This window comes from Miniopterus natalensis, chromosome 14, assembly GCF_054644295.1.
Source record: "Miniopterus natalensis isolate mMinNat1 chromosome 14, mMinNat1.hap1, whole genome shotgun sequence".
Taxonomy (NCBI): Eukaryota; Metazoa; Chordata; class Mammalia; order Chiroptera; family Miniopteridae; genus Miniopterus; species Miniopterus natalensis.
In genome coordinates, this window is record NC_142094.1 from 49534527 (window position 1) to 49552359 (window position 17833).

The window sequence follows — 17833 nt, forward strand, 5'->3', positions numbered from 1 at the left end:
GCAACATGGGTCCAAAAGCAAGTACCAGAAAAATAAAAAGTGTTTGCCTATGAGATGGCTGGTTCCAGTCTAGAATTTTAGAGTAACCGCACAGGGAGTCACCAGATCCCAGGGGTAAGCAGGCAGTTTTTTAACACATCTTAATAACCGGTGAGGCTCCTTTCCTGCCCGATGGGTAGATTATTGTTGCTTTATGGTGCAGCCTTTGAAGATCAATCTTGAAACCTATCTAGTTACACCCATAGGTGTGGTAGTGACTCACCCTCTGAGATCAGACAAAGAAAACACTCTTCCTTAAGCATTTGTCACCCTTGAACTTCCAAATTTATTGTCCATATTCTAGATGTTGCCAATAATGCATAAGTGAAGGTTTGGTTTTTGTTTGTTTATTTTGGAGCAGGGTGACAAGAAACAGAATCTACAGACTCATCAACCCATGTTCAGTTCACAGAGCTAGGTGATTGGTACAGCCAGCCTTGTCTTGGGAAATGAGTCACAAGACAACCCCAGCTGGTCCTGGTGGTGTGGGACAGTGACGAGGGCACTGGCTTTGAGAACTGGATTCTGTCCTCGCTCTGCCTGGTCTTCCCCAGCTGTGTGGCCCTGGGTGGATCGCCCATCTGGCTCAGAACTCCTCAGCTCTCAATGTGTAGGCTGGTCTAGGTGATGCCTCACGTCACTGTCAACTAAAAGATTGTCAGTTATGTGTTACTAAGTGTGTGATACGTACTATGTGTCTGTTAACAGACTCCTCGGGATCATTTGTTGTTGGATGTCTAGATCACTTGAAATTATGGCTCTTGACAGGTTTTTCGATGATCACTTTTCCTCCTGATACTAGGTAGATTACATAGGAAAACACGGATGCCACTTAATTGTACAAGTGTATATACTTCACTTAGTAGTTTTTAAAAAAATACAGATGAACCGTTTGTTCCATAACATTCGTGTATCAGAGTGTCATTTTCCAGTGGGAGTGTGTATCATTTTTAAGCAAAACAGTGAACATTTTGACATTCTGATCATTTCAAATACAGTCTATGGAGTTATTTTATTCTCTGTTCAGAAAGTCTTTAAAGAATTAGATTTCCTCCACTGCCTACTTACCCTGTTCCAGATGTGGGCAACATCTGGGCGTTCTATCATGAGCCGATTTTCTGAATGAAGTAACCTAATTATTGATTGACAAGCGAACATGATTTAAGACACAGCCACGCCGTGTTCAATAGCAGCGTCAAAGTCGTAAATACGAGCATGTGCAAGCAAGTGGGGCAGGATACTCACTCACTCAAGTTGCATTTTGAAACACTCACGCTGAACTTAAACTTCAGGCTCAAGTTTAAAAGTGCTGGAGAAGGAAATGAAGTGCAGTTGCACGATTCCTGGGCTCTCTGTTTTCCAGATCATTAAATGATGTAACAGCAGTGTGGCTGGACCCCCTAGTATAAATAAGAGTCTCTTCTAGCATTGTGGTCACAGATAGAGTTATTATTCCATATGGGCAGCACATGGGCTCGTGCGAGCCTCTATGTATACGTATACATATATGTGTCCTCACCATACGCATGTGTTCACATGTGACATGATAGCTAAATTTAAAAAAATACTTAAGAGCCCAGCCAGCGTGGCACGGTGGCTGAGCATCAACCTGTGATCCGGGAGATTGCGGTTCAATTCCCAGTGGGGGGGCATACTCGAGCTCAATCCCCAGCAGGGGGCGCGTGGGAGGCAGCCCATCAGTGACTCTCATCATTGATGTTTCTCTCTCTCCCCCCTCCTCTGTCTGAAATCAATAAAATATATATTAAAAAAGAAAGACAAAATGTGGTAAAGTTTACCTTTTTTTCCAGCCAAAAACATACATATCCTTTTCTAGCATGTAATATGTTTTTGCTTTTGTTTTGTTTTTTATTTATCTTTATTGTTGAAAGTATTACAGATGTCCCCTTTTTTCTAGCATGTAATATGTTTTCTAAAGTGCAAGCAAAAATAGTAAATGAGGGTGATTATAATACAGAGATATTAGTATTTAAAAATCCACCCCACTCCCCCACCTCCCGCCAAATGTAAGTATCCCTTCCCGGCATTACCGACCCAGGAACAGTGGGTTACTTCAGTGTTCTCAGGCTAACCTGCCTTTCCAACTATTGGTAGCCAGGCGGCCAGGCACATTAGTGTTTTCTCTCTGGTGGCTTGCATATGGTCCATTGGCCCTGAGTTTACGATAGATAGAAAGTATGTTTTCCTTTGTTAACACTACGGTATTGGTGACATGTGGCATGTGCACTTTCCAGTGAATGAGCTTGACCTTTAACTGGAAAGAGTCCCTTGAGCAAGAGCAAGGCATGTTGAGTGAAATGATTACTTAGAAGAAACAGATTGGAACTGAATTCCTCTGATATCATTAAAGAAAGGCAGTAAAGTTTTTACCATTAAAAATCATCCAAAAATTATAACAGCAGCAATAGGAAATTGGGCAAAACAGTGTGGTGGAATTACTGGGTTAAATAATAGGAACTTTTAAAACCTACTTTTGGCCTATATTGGCAGATCATTTTCCAGGAAGGATGCACTAATTTGTATGAACTCCCCACCCTGTATGTGTATTGGTTTTATTGGATCTTTTCCAATGTTATCAACGAATATTTAGTTGAACAGCCTTTGTAGGGTTATCACATCCAAGGTATTACGGATAGATTTCCACTTGTTTATAATATTTAAATCCTCACAACAGCCCTGGGAAATAAATATTATCAACACTCTTTTAGAGATTGAGGAAACTGATATCCAGAAAACACAATTTGACCAAGATCACATGTTATCTCTGTTCTCTGCACTCAGTGCCTGGGCTTCTTCACCCTAACAGCTTTCCAGGGATCAGACATTTGCCTAATAGTTTACTTTGCCTTTACCTAAATCATGTAGTATGGCATGTTTTAATCTTAAATCGCTTGTTGCTAGAAATTAATATAGCACAGAGAACACTGTGATAAACAAAATCTCACAAATTCCTTTTTATTTTCTTCTCCAAACTTTAAATTCCCTGTCCTGGACTGATGAGCGTTTTTAAGTCCTGGGTCAGTGGGAGAGTGGGTGAAAAGCTGAACTTGGCTGTGGCGTAATAGAAGTGCGGTTAAAAATGGAATGCTTTGTGCCAAAGATAGATGCATTTTAGAAAATGCCATCTGGGCATTACAGAAGTATGATATTATTTAATTAGAACCAGATAAAATTAGGTAAGAAATGAATGCCGGCAATTATATGACTAGCTAATAAATATAATTTCATGGTATTCTGTAGATATCCCAAAGTGTTAATTATAACAGGAGCAGTTAAATTCTTTAGAGCAGTTAAATTCTTTGGCTATGAAAGCATAGCAGTTTTTAATAGGTGTATCACCTGGTAACCTTGAGCATTATTAAATATATGGAGACTGAAAGACATGGTAGAAGCAATGGAAAAGTCTGGCCAGACTGGGTAATTTGTTTTAGACCTAAGGAGAAATCTATTAACCATTTCTTCTATAGACCAATTTGATTAAGAAGTAGGACAAGCTGTTCTTTCATTACTTACCAAAACCATACTGCACTTTATATCAATTATTTGGCTGTCTGCAGCACACAGATTAGAATAAAGGCCTTTCTTAGTGTTTGTGCATGTTGTGGATTGCTGATTAGTAATTAAAGTGCTGAATGAAGGAAATTAGGCTAAAACTGAATGGGAACGAGAAAGTCTTAATTCCGCGATACAGATGTGAGAAACAGATTGCCTGGAGCAGCCCATCCGACACAGTGACATTGTACATAACCATGGAGTGTTCGCCTCCCATGGAAAACTCGGGCCCAATGCCTTGGAGATGGTTTCCGCTCCCATGCCTTGTGATGTAGCTGTATGGGTATTAATTTAGTGAAATATCCTGTCTGCCAGGTGTGGGAACTAGCTGATTTTATTGTAATACCAGATCATTACTTAATTCATATGCAACAGAGTGCAGCACATGGAAAGCATTATAAATCTATTTACAATGTGGCTGGTCTGATGATAACATTGTATTAAATTCCCAGGTGAGGCAATTTAAGCAATTGCTTTGCCATGTGCACTCCTTGGAAATTAAATTCTCATATATGCTTTAGTAATAAACCAGCTTCATTGTTATGCTCATGCTAGTGGTGGGCCGTAGAATCCTCATTCTGGCTATGTATACCCCGTTTCCCATGTAGAATCACACAGGAGGCGGTATCCCAGATCACAGCTCTTCATTAGTTTAAGCTAAGTTAATTTTCATTTTGTTTCTAGTTTAGCAGTGCCTGTCCCGGAATACGTGCGGTTCAGTTGGGAAATGTTTAAGGCTTGGGTCAAGTCGATAGATTGTTTTAAGCCAACTTGCCAGATAGAACTGAGCAAGGATATCTGTTTGAACTTGGCTTTAAGGAAATCAGCCACTCAGTATGCAAAAGTTCTGTTCATATACCAAGTGAAAACTGCTTAGAATCTGAAATTCTCACTTTTATAACCAAAGGCTCACTTCAGTCATCAGTTTAAAATAGCCATTGAGTAACTTAGTGCATCTAACTTCTTAGGGATGACACTCAGTTGTTAATTTGTCTTTTTTTTTTTTATAGTTCATCTATGGTCTGTAGATTTTTCTGTCTAATTGTGTCTAGTTCACCTAAGTACAAGTTAGAAGGAATAAGCTTTACACAAACACAACTAAAAGTGAGGAATGCTCTTGTATTTAACATTGTGTGAATGTGTGCGGCAAATATTGTCACTTGAAGCTTTTCCACCCTTATGGTACAGACCCCAAATTGCAATAGATTACAAACTGCACAGAGCTTCTGTCTTCTCCAGAAGCCACATATAAAGCGCCAGTAGACAGTAGTAACTGACAACTAAGACTAAAAATGTTGACAATTTCTTGATTTGCCTGGTTAGCTTATGTATAGAAGTCATTAACTATTTATAAAATGCATTATGAATTGGGTTCCTTCAAACTGTAGCTGAGCGTGTGACATTTCCAGCTCAAATTCTCATGCTTGCATTTGGCTAAAGTACAGATTTTATATAGTTGACAATAAAGTAAAATTATTTTAGGTAGTTTATCAAGATACAGGAGATGTTGCAGTTTCATTAACTTTGAATCTTCCCAATTACATAGTAGTTAGTAAGGTAGGGTGAGGTTTTTAAGAGTTCCACAAACGGTGAAAAAAATTATTGATTTTTGGAGGAAAATTATCCATAAAATAAGCAGTTTGTTACTGAAAGGAATGTACTTTTTTTTTTTTTTTTTTTTGGTATTTAATTAGTTTAATGATGATCCTGCAGGCCAAATTATGGTTGATTGCAATCCTCTTACCATTTCAAACCATAAAAAATTAGGAGAAAATACCAATGCCCGGCATTTAAATATAGTTCAGAATACAACAAAGTCTTGATTTTTAAAACATTTTGTAAAATGGTACACAAGTGTAAAGAGTTCCGTTTCCAGCATTGGTTGTATCATTTTCATGAGGAGCTATTTCTGATACTCGAAACGAGTTATCTTTTCATTTAGCAGAAGTCAGTCCTATCTGGGAACATTCTGTAAACTCAGCATATCATTTGCTTAATTGCATCCAGAAAGCCATCCAAATGACCGTTTTTTGCCATCCCAATGGTAGAGAATGACATTTATCGGGACCACCCTTCAGCTGTGGATAAACCCCTCCACCTTCCTCTGTTGCTGAGCGTGTACACTCTTAATTGCTGGTTTCCAAAAGCAATGGATTCTAACCCAAACAGGATGAGATATTTAGGGATACACGCTTGTAAGGTTCTTCTTTTGAAGTATAGTATATGAAGATAGGAATAAAATGTAATTGAACAATCTATGCCGATTTGTTGGTGTTTTGGTGAAAAAAGGGAAAAACAAAAACAATCGCCATATGATATTCTTGCATACTGAGGAACGTTTTAGTCTCCCATAGTGATGAAATGAATAATTAAAAAGGCAGCTCTGATACCACAGTCTGTTTAAAGGTTCTCATTTCCTTTAATGCTGTAAAATGCTTTGGCTTAGGTAGTTTGAAACTACTGTGGTGGGGATCTCCATATGGGCAAAAAAGAAAGGTTCGGCTTGATCTAAATATTGTAGTAAGGCCATGAAGTATACTGTCCTTGTAACTTACATTTTTTCAGTACAATTCTGTATGAAGTTAATAGAAACAGCTAGTTAATAGCAGCTTCAGTAAATACAGTGAGAGGAGCAGGTTTTGTTAATATGCTCTTTGTGGTAGTAAGAAGTCTGGCATGTTCACAAGGGAATGAATTGGGTCCCTCCTGTATTGTTGAGATGTCTGATATAGATGCCATTACTGACCTCAGGCTAATGATGTAACTTTCCTACTCGGTCCTCTCTGCAGCACTGTTGGTTTTAGTTATCTACCTACAGACTTATTGTATTTGCCAAGGTATAAGACAGACATTTGTAGCAGGGAAGGCAAGCTTGGGGTAGAGACTCAGGGCAGGGATGGGATGCCATCATCCACTTTATACTGAAACATTTTGCATTTTCTTTGTATGTTTTTCCTGAGTGTATTCCAGAGGGTAATAAAATGATGAGGAAATTTTGTGTGCTGGAATGAGCACTGAGCTATGAGTCGGGACCCCAGGGTTCTAGTCTCAGTTTAACCAAAGCTACCTTTAGAACTCCATGAGGCTGGCTTTTTGCTTTTTTCCCCTAAAAAATAAAGGAGTGTCTAGATTTGTTTATTTTTATTTATACTCCATTCAGCCCTTTTCAGTTGGGTTCTGCCAGAGAGTTAAGCTCTAATGCCCTAAAGCTTCTGATCTATGTAATAAATTAAATTCTCTCTTATGTATCATTCTTGAGAGAATTCAGAAAAATAGTTACTGAAATAATTTTTGTGTTTTGTGGCTCAGATAACCACAGTTGAGAAAGGCAGCAACTTTAAAATGATTTAAAATCTACTGTTTTTGTCTTGTCAAAAGTCCTTTTAAATTCTAATATAATACAAGTTTATGTTTAAGATATTAAGATATTAAGCAGTGTTCTCATTCGCTAGTTTAGAGGTCTAATTAAAAATCTTGTTGACTTCTGTTCCTGGATAAGGGATAGTCCTTTTAAACTGCAATCATTTTTCAGATCACAGTTGGACAGGTAGGAAATTTTAACTTCTCAACTGTAGACCCCAAGTGAGAAAAAGATCACCGTTTTCCAAAGGCCATTTTAAAATCAACTGTTCTTGCTTAGTTAGCTCAGAAGCAGAAAAGGCAACAAAATAGCCCATAAATCTGCATCTGGGTTGAAGTAGTGATGCCGAAGTAGCATCCAAGGACTGCACTCGAGCTTCACAACTACTCTTCTGAGCCTTTCAGCTTTCCCAAGTGTGTGTAATTTAGATAATTCATGAATCGCTTGCAGACATGTCCCTCTGACTTTACAGGTAAAGGTAGACTTCTTGTAAAACAGAATTTCAGTGTGCCTTGACTCAGAGCCCACTTGTCTCTTATTTACTGGGATTGTGAGAAGTTGACTTATAGCCTACTTGCTTTTATTTACAAGGATTGGGAAATTTAATTCGTTTTACCAGACACACACACACACACACACACACACACACACACACACTCTCCCATTTAGAGACGTTTAAATTATTGTTTGGAAATGGGCTGGGCTTTTAAATTTCATCTCTTTTCAGTTAGTAACATCACAATAATGAAATGTAGATGTGCAATTTTCCAAGCATTCCAGTGTACATATGCAGATATAATATTATCCTAGAATTAGAGATTTTAAAAGACCTATATTGTAAAATCCGTTTCCTGTCATAATATTAAAGGACCTCATATACCTTGTTTTAATTGCAACCTGGTGAGTTTTGCAGGTATACAGCTATTTAGCTGTATTTCCTTCAGCTTAGTGTTCTTACTTGAATGACTGTGAATGGAATAATATACCAGGTCCGATCCATTTTGATTATTAACGGAGTACTTACACAGTACAGTTTTCTTTCACTGTTGGCATCTGAAAACCTTCTAATCTACATTACACTTCTCAAGTTCAAGAACTTTACACAACTTTGGTTTGCAGATTTTAGCAAATAGGTTTCCATTAGGGGGCTCTCGAGGTTTGAGATGATCAGCCTTGATACCAACAAGGATTCGAAGCCGTTACTTTCTAACGTTCCTCTCGCTCTCTCCCTTTTTGTTTTGTTTTCTAGAAAAGGTCACGGATCGCCTACAGTGACGAAGTACGCAATGAGCTCCTGGGGGACGACGGGAACTCCTCGGAGAACCAGGTAGCATGCTAATCAGGCAGGCCCGGTGGGTGGCTGCGGGGCGAGGCAGGTCGCCGCACACTGGGCTCTCAAGCTGCTCCTTAACAGCATTAGCAGCAACTCATGTGGAAGTGATACTGTTTAATGCAAAGCTGGAGTCTTAATCAACTTCAAAATGTTTCTTGGAGATCTTACATTTAACCCTTTACCTTGGGATCACTGTCTGCTATCTTTTAAAAAAATCTTTTCTTCTCGTTTCTTTATTATTTGGTACTTAAGGAGTAACTTGAAACACACTGTTTGCAGACAAAGCCAAGGTCTTCACCTCAAACACATGTAAAAGGAGTAAAAAAGTACACAATGCAGCTTTGATAATAATGCAGTATAATGAAATCAACGCTTGCAGCAAAACAAATGAAACTGAGCCTTCAAAATTCAACTGGGCATCTCAGTCGCCTATTGTGAATGCCTTAAAAATACATTCAATAAAATGCAGATGGTAAGTACCAGTGTGAAACTTGGATCCTCAGACAGAGGCACTGCTTCTGTCAAATAATAAAAATAATAATAATGACAGGAAAAGTCGTTGTGCAGTTTTAGATCTGCATAAGCAAAAAAATAAGGTACAATTTCGTCTTAAAAGGGCCTATAACTTGGCTGTCGATTCTCATTGGGTCACCTAGTAGCATCATGAGTCCAATTAATGTCCCACTTCTTTTCTTTGAATTAATACTGCAGATTTCGTTAATTCATAAAGATAATATATGATTTTTAAAAAAGTATTTCAGGAACCTCAGTGCAGAGATAATTTTTAAAATGTCTCAAACAACCTAGTGACTGATCCTCTTTGACACTTTTAAAGAAAATAAATGATAGGGAACTTCAGAAGCAAGACCTCAGCATGTTTATTAATGCTACTTTGACCAATATTATAAAGATCTCTTCTCTGCCTTAATAAAAATGAACATAAATCATTCATTGAGTAAACCAAAATTTTAATAATGTAAAACGTAAATAATATATTGATACACATTATAAAAATTGCATAACTGTATTTACCATTTCAAATAAATTTTATTATAGATCTATCTATGCTGAAACTATATTACTATTTACTATAATGTTACTATTATAAATAGGAGTGTTGCTTGTATGAATAAGGCCCCCACCCATCCACCCCGCAAAAAAGGGAGAGGAGTCACTGAGCTGATTATGTTTGTTTTTGGAAAGATCTCACCCCCTCTACTATTTGGATGTTATCAGCTTGAGTTCAGACATGTAAACACTTTAAGATTTGACTTGGGATTTCAGCTCTCCTGATTGAAATGTGAGAATAGCTAAGGGGGAAAAAATATATATGGAGCACATCAAACAGAAAAGGGTGATGTGATAAAGGGGTTTTACTCGTAATAGGTTAAATGATGTAGGGATGAGAGAGAAAAAAAATATTTTCTTCCTGTTTTAAGTGAGATTTAGGTTGCTCACACCTCTTGAATGAGTGACTCATAATTTTATTTCCTATCTTTACTGCAGAGAAAGCATTATCTTTTTTTACAAAAAAGTGAATGCGTAGTTCTCATGTCAGTTCTTTAAAAAGCCACAGATCTTTCCCTCATTTGAAACTGCTGCCTAATAGAGAGGAAACGGAGAGGAAGGGGGGATTCCTGTCTAACTCAGGCTCCTTTATTGTAATGGATGTTGTAGTACTATGACAGGGATCCCTCTTTTTTTTTTTAAAGCATGTTCACTTCTCTTAATGGACATCTTATGTGCCTAAAACATTTGTCTTACGTGCATATAGGTATGATTTTTTTGTGCCTAAAGAAAAATATTCCACAAAAATAGATTGAGTTCCTATTTTCTGAATTTTGCAAATTATATTCCTGTCACTTTAAAATGATTACACAGAGATTTCCCATGGACTTGTATAAATCAAACTTACACATTCTCAAAGTGCTTGGAGAACCTGAAGTTTAGTCATAAGGAGCTGTCACTTCCATAAATAGACTACGATAAATGATAGTCATGGCTATGTAACTGTTAGATTATTACTTATATGAACTTTTCCATCTAAAATTCTAATGAGGTTTGAAAGTTCAAAGAAACCATACTTAAATTTTTGGATATTTACTCCCCAGGTGTAGAAACATTTCCATGTTATAATAAAGAAATTAAATTTTGTTTTTAGGCTCTTTATCATTAATGTGGGTATTACAGTCCCTCAGACTAAAACATCCTTAACAGGAATGGTCACTTGAGAATAACTCTTCTGCATCACTGTTCATTCAGGCTGTGAAACTAAACAGAAGCCCTTTCTTAAGGGAAGCAAGGATTTTAACTTGGCTCTTCCGATTAGTTTCTGTAGCTAAGTGGGGGAGAAGATAGTTTTTTTCTGGGTAGGTTTACCTGTAATTTATATAAGAAAATATTACCTGCCCACAAATAGGTTTATTTCCAAGTTAATTTTTGATACATTGATTTTCAGAACTTACTGGCTTATCATAAACTTTTAACATACAGAGAAAACACGGAAATAAACAAAATGGGACAAAAATAGCAATATTAGTTTCATTGAAATTGGATATATCTCAATTATTTTAAATTGTAGATCAGAAAACGAAAATAATAAAGAATTGATAGCAAGCGTTACAAATTGGTAAAATAAACTAAGTACTGAAGATTTAGTTATTTTTGACGCATTACACACGTCCTCCCTGTTGTGTGGCTTTTTTGTGGTGATTTAGACAAATGTGAGCGCCATAGCTCCTGTTTCTTACTCTGGCCATTTATAATGCTTTTTTAAAGACATCTAAAACCTGGCTGTTTAAACACATAATTATAATCTTCCAATTAACTATAGAGGATATTAATTTACTTATACAGATAAACATTTCCACCATGATTAGAAATGTCCCTTGTATAGTACACAATTTCATTTAATTCCACATCAATTGCTTTGTATAAATTTATTTCTGATTCATATCCATTTCATACAACCAAATATAGTTCATCCCTGATTTACAAAGATGGGACAAAATTCCCTACTTTGCACATTTGAGTGCTATTGTTGGGTCATCAGCTTTCCAAGGACTGCTGTCTTAGGCATAATCATTCTATTCTTTTAAAATATCGTATTTCCCACATAGCAACATTTTAGATTTTGAGAGAATTGAGTTTTTTTAAATATAGTGATGTATTTAGAGTGGAAACCTTAACAGTTGTTAACTTCATTTAGTTTCACGAAAACCATTCTCAGAAAAGGGGGGGGGGACATCTTGTAGAATGAAATCCCCTTCATAGTAAAGAATCACAGTGAGGCAAATAAAAGGTTCCAAGCAATATTTTGGACCCTAGTAGTCGCTGAGTTTTCATGTGCAAAATTATATTGATCCGTGAACAAGACTGAATAAATGAAACGAGTAAACCCTAAACAGAAGGTTCAAAGAAAGATACGGAAAGAGCGGGATATTTGCAAACGTGCCGGAAGTTTGGAGCTAAAGCAGTATTTAGCAGGTAGGATTGCTTAATTTTTTTAATACGAGGTTCTCGTAAACTCCCATTTGAGCTTGCTGTGCATAAAGTGTGTCAAACTCCAGCCCCGGAGCAGGGGGTGAAGTCGGTCAATTTAATTCCCCAAGATCTGAAGGAGGTCGGTATCGTTTCATACAGCCCCGGCAGAGCAGATCATTACCGGGCACAAATCTGTTCGTTACGTGCTGAGGGTTTATGGCCAAATAAATAGACTGTCATCCTAAGTTCAGAAAATTGTGTGTTCGACCCACGATAATGTGTAAAGGGCGTTTAATAGAGTTCAGCATTTATTCGTTATCTGTATGCGGACAGAGACGCCAGTCGCGTTATCAGGTTTAAAAAAAAAAAAAAAAAAAAAGTGGGGGCGCTGCGGGGTCACGTGGCGCGCCGGCCCCGCACACGCTCGGCCGGCTCGGCTCCCGCGGCGGAAGGCAGGGCCGCGGGAGATCCGCTGGCGCGGCCCAGCGCCAACCAGCCCGCAAGGGCGCGGATCACCGCCTGCGGCAGACTCCGCATTGGGGGGCGACGGACAAGCCACCGCAGCCCTTTGTCGGGAGGAGACGACGGTTTCCGTAAGCCAAGGTGGTGGAGCCGGGAGCCCGGCACAGAAGGAATCGCGGCTCTCGGCCCAGGCCCAGCATTGTCCGGGTTCAGACAGAGACCGTCTTTTGTTTACTTGAATGAAAACTCTCAGCTCTTAAAAAACACACAGAAACAACACCCAGATAGAGATTAACACCCTCCCGCCCTCACCTAGCTTAGCTACAAATCCTGCGTGGAGCCCGCGAGCAGCCATGCGGCACAAACGAGATAGAGGGGTTTTGTTCGGGACCTATTGAAACGACAAATGGGGAGCGTTTTAAACGCTCATTGAGTATGGCAGGGCGGCATGCCCCAAATGGTCGCCAGTGCCGAGGAGCAGTTTTAAACTTTGGCCCCTTAAGTATCATCGTCAAGTGATGAATGGCGCCCCCAGAAAGCGAAGATAGCTGCGCGGTGGACGGCCGGATCGTCGCTCTCTGGGAACTCCTGGTGGCCTGTTTCTCCCAGGACGGTCGGGTCGCAGAGAGAAGGGCGCGGGGATATGATGGGCCAGGTGTTTCCGCTGAGAATTTTGCCCCTTCTGGGCAAGAACAGCGACTTTCCACATGCAGCGGCGAGGGCCTTTGCGCACACCCACCGCATGGCCGCTGAGATGACGAGCGTGGGGAATTAATTAAAATAATGACAACGTCTTGTATATTTTGAAAAGGCGGTGTTAAAAGTTTCATTTTCACTAAATGCACTGAGAGACATCATGTAATAAATTCTGTACCCATTTTATGAGATTCGCAGCAGTTTTGAAATTCATTCTTTTGTACGCAAAATACTTTTCCTGTAACAGATGAAATAACAGAATAAGCTGGAATGCACGCTGCCTTCTTTGAACTGGAGACAAAAACAGCATTAAGCATTGAGAAATCCGGGCTATAGTAAACATGATACTTCTAGAGAGACTCATAGTGAGCAATTCATAGCACGTTTCTCCCAAAGCAATAGTTTAATGTATTGGCCTGCATATGTCAAGTGCTATAACAGATGTTACAGATATTTGGATGCTTAAAAATTATCAGTTGTGGGCCTGAATTGCTGAGGATGCACATTTCAGGCTTAGAATGTGGTTTACAGTCTCTTCCAACAGAGGTTTCAGTTTCTGTTCGTTGCAGAAGCTATGACATTCATCTCAACGATGCGGTGATATCTGTGTTGTATAATACTGTCCAACATACACCCCCCCACACAAAGGATGGGTCATGCACACGGCCTATCCATTTTCTGGTTTCTAAAGAGTTAAGCAACTTGTTTCATCTATTATATTTAAGGCAAATAGAAAAATGTTCTATAAAGGAGAATTAAAATGGTATAGGACAATTTCCTAGCAAATAAAGAGTGGCTGGGGGTCTAACGTTAGTGAAAACAGGCTGCAGTACAAATGAAGTAAGAGAGCCCATTGCTTTGAAATGGCCCAGTTTACAAAATGAAGAAAACTGAAAAATAAACACCAGAAATCACTGTGTGATTGCAGTAGCCTCTTAAACAAAACAAACACCTAGAAATTAACTCTAATATACACAGTACTTTTAAGGATAGTGAAATATTTTCTGATACCATGTCCTAAATATTATCTATTCTGGTATGCTTTATTCTCAATTAAAATAATACTGTCTCCTAATGCAATCTTTTTTACTAGGATGGGTACAAATATGACATCAACTAACGTAATAGTTTATTTTAAACACTTATTGGGACAAAAGCATGAACTATTAATCATTTTCATTTGTAGGTAAAATCTGAAATCAGTTGTCAAGATTCAAAATCGAGAAACATCCTGAAAACTTGTCTATACAAAACCTTTTCAGTGGTACATTCTTAGAAGAGAGGAACAGTAAACTTGTTTTCTTGCTTTATAATATAGACTCCTATGAAGTCGTTCCCCTTTATTTCATGATGGTGTCTTAGATGTACTTTAAAAGAGAATTTCACACTATTCTCTTTGTTGAATGTGACAGTGTGAGAAAGTGATCTTTATTCGTTCAAAAAACTCTGCATGTAGTCTATGTTTAGGTTCTTTTAATGTGTTTGTCTGTGATTTTTAAATGCTAAACATGTAAACAGATAAATTGTCAATGTTAATTCTGTATCCTGTCACACAACTGATCTTTCTTTCCTGCCATTTCTTTCCTTTTTATCTTTTTTTGTGCATTCATGTTGCAGTTGATAAAATTACGTGAAGAGGTGAGTACTTCCTAGCTTGTTTTTTTTGGTTTTTTTATAATTCTGCTTTTCCCTATAAAATTGAGTTTCTAAATCTGAAGTAGGATCTTTGGCTTCATTTTCCCAGGAAAATCTGCACACGATAAAAGTATTGATTATATTGCTAGAAATATTCTCTGCTGATTATGTTTCAAAAACAAATCTATCCAAATCATGCCTGTCACAGTGATCATTGTTTGTTAGCATCAGGGGGGAAATTCATATTTTAAAAGCCCCAAATAGAGGAAAAACAAAGGAATATCTTAAAGCTATACTCCGGTACAGTTTTAATGTAGATTAACTTCAGACTTGTTTTACTTGTATTGGCCTCACAAAGAAGTCCATATGATTAATTTTTTCCTGACAGTCTGATTTACTGTACTGAAAACTGTTTTTAAATAAATTTCTTTCCCTCACCCAACATTCAACCTAAGGTACCATGAATCTGTTATCCTTTTGGGGAAACGCATATATGTTATAAACGCCCTGCTAGTCTGTGTACACAGATACCTAAGAATAGCCAAAGCTCTCGTCATTGTTAAGCACTTTCCTTTCTGTAGGAAATAGCACCCAAGTGAGTTCTCACTTTTCTGAGTTTGCTAGCCTGTTTCACAGTGCAGCCTCGGACTTTTTTGTGGCCCAGCAAATATTAATACAGTGTTTATAATTTTATCCCCATGTCAATGGGGAATGCTGAATGATTCTGGGTGTTTTTTTAATTAAGCCAAACTCATCAAATATGCTTTGGTGCTCTTTTCAGAGATGAGTAGTCTTTATTCTTTGTGAGGTTGAGTTTTGTTACTTTTATATTAGGGAATAAAATAATGGCCCTTATTGCAATCTAAAAATTGTCCAATTGCTTATAATCATCAGAAAGCTGTGAATTATTTCTGAGGCGTCATTGACCGCAGTGATTGAGATTTTCCCAGTTCTTTTTATTGGTGTACATCATTCTCTAGGTGATGCGAATGCCAGTTTAGAGGCTTATGGATAGTGGTTTTCAACAATGCTTGCAATTGAAGACACAGGAGTGATGCCTTCTCTTAGTAAAAGTAATGATATATAAAATGAAGGGTGAAAATACACAAACTGCACCCTCTAACCTTTTTGTGTGTGTTTTTTTACCTTCTCTGCATGGAAGCAGATGTACCCACTAAATGAATATAATCAATTGCAGTTCTGACATATAAGATTATTCCTGAGTGGGGTGAGACATCCAGGTTATTTTTTTTTTTTTGCAAGACAGAATATCTGCTGTTTATATTTGCATATGTTCATGCTTAGGTGGAGAATCTGAATACTCAAATGTTATTGGAACTAACAATAGACTTGAAACCTCTGTATGAAGAAATTCACTACATGAAGCTCTGGCCCCTGAACTTAGCAATGAATATAATTAATAAAAGTTTTTGCCTTATCACAGTTGGCAGTTTTGACAGAAGACTCGTTGTTGTTATTGTTAACCTGAATTGTGTGAGTTTAGCAATCTTAATTCTAAAAGCTGCAAATATCGCGTCTGCATTTCTTTTAAAAAATTGTGGTGCCTGTAACAAGAGTTTCATCAGTTGTTGCTGAAATGTGTGTTTCCAAAACTGTAACCTGTAATGGAATTGTACTTGGAAGAATTCTCTCTCTCAACTAATGGAATAATATACTCTGAAATGGTCGTTTAACAATCTTTAAATGGATGTAGCATTGATATTTATAGACTGGATCAGGGTGATGACAGTGCACTGGTTGGTATATGGTTTGCTCAGAAGGGATTGTTTCCCAGCCAGGATCCTGACAGGAATCCAGCTGCGTGTCCCCACGTTTCCTTCTTGCGCCTGTCCTAGGGAAGCAGGCACTCATCTCCTCGGAAGTAGGGTGTTTTGCTGTGTTTGGAAACAAAGTATGCCCCGTCCCTCCCTGGCGCTGAGGCTCCCCTCGGGCTCACTTCTGGAAGCAGGGCGCGCTCGGAGGCAGGCGGGCGCGGGGCAGCTGAGCTGCCAGGGCCGTGCCTGCGCTCTTGTCGCCCGGTGTCAGTCCTGCGTCCCCAGCTCCGCACGCTGCACAGCTCCGCACACGAGCCGGGCTCTGTCTGAAGCTCCTGCGCCCTGCGCAGCTTTACTTACCTGCTTTGAAAAGGGCTGAGAAGAGGGTGAGAGGACGAGTTTGGGATGGAATGTGGGGGCAAGTTGAAAGCCTCAGCTGCGACTGTAGTGTATGTCCTTTCATTTCCAGGACCCGGGCAAAGCACAGCTCCCGGAACAATGTAAATAGCACAGCTGCTCCAGGAACTTGTGCTGAGCTTGACTTAGGGGAGGGGACCCAGAATACAAAGTGAGGTCCTGCGGGAGCACGCTCACTCCCAGAAAACCGAGCTGTCCTGTGAAACCGAAGGGGAGTTATTCTGTTATTTGGGAATATTCTTTTCAAAACACACACACACAAGTTCTTTTAGAAGCGTACCCCCATCATAGACAGCCATACACGGAATAATCTGGTTTGGTTCCCTTTCGCAGAATCCCCGAAATCAGTCCATATTTAAATGCTTTGTCTCCTACATTATATATAATCATCTAATTAGACTGTCAATTTCCAGTATTGATCTTGGACTTTTTAAAAACCTACAGTAGCTAAATGTTTTCTTTTAATTTAGGGATTTCATCCAATATGAAAATGAACTAAAAACCTTTGTTTTGTTCCTCTGGATTAAAGTCCAGATTACTCTTGATTTCACAAATCTGATCTCTTTAGAGAATCGCTGGTTTGAAATGAGGTCCTTTGTTAAGGCAGAAAACAGTATTCAGAGAAGGGAAGAGTAATCCTGTTCCCCCAAACCTGCATGTAGTAAGAATTAGCAGTGAGAAAGCTATTTTGGTAAGCTGAGTAAAATGGTTAATTTTATTTAAAAATACTCACTAATACCAAACACACAGCTCCCCTTGCTTTTCTTTTTCTCAATTACAGCCTTTAGTGATTTTGTGTTTCCATGATATAAGCTTTCCTTCCTTCCTCCCTTTTATTTATTTAGTTTTTAGCTTTTTTTTTTTTTTGCAGAGGGAGGGGCAGTTTTCTCTTAATTTCTCCCCTGTATGTGGGACGACTCTATTAATTATTATAGACTGTTGTTGCAGCTTTTCCCTGACCTTCACATCAGGTCCTCTCTTTCTGTTCAAAATGCATTGTTTTAATGATTCTTACCGCCCCCTCCCCAGCTCTTCCCCCCAAAAAAATTTTCAAGGAAA

At 38.6% G+C, this 17833-nt stretch overlaps 1 protein-coding gene across 2 annotated transcripts in view; it reads left to right on the forward strand.

The window, feature by feature from the left end:
- VTI1A (vesicle transport through interaction with t-SNAREs 1A) overlaps positions 1-17833 on the forward strand; it is a 278749-nt gene that overhangs the window by 49577 nt on the left and 211339 nt on the right. For both annotated transcript variants that reach the window (XM_016212143.2, XM_087823943.1), the window contains exon 4: positions 8223-8300. In XM_016212143.2, the coding sequence (XP_016067629.1) occupies positions 8223-8300 (78 nt within the window). The remainder of the gene's footprint in view (positions 1-8222; positions 8301-17833) is intronic.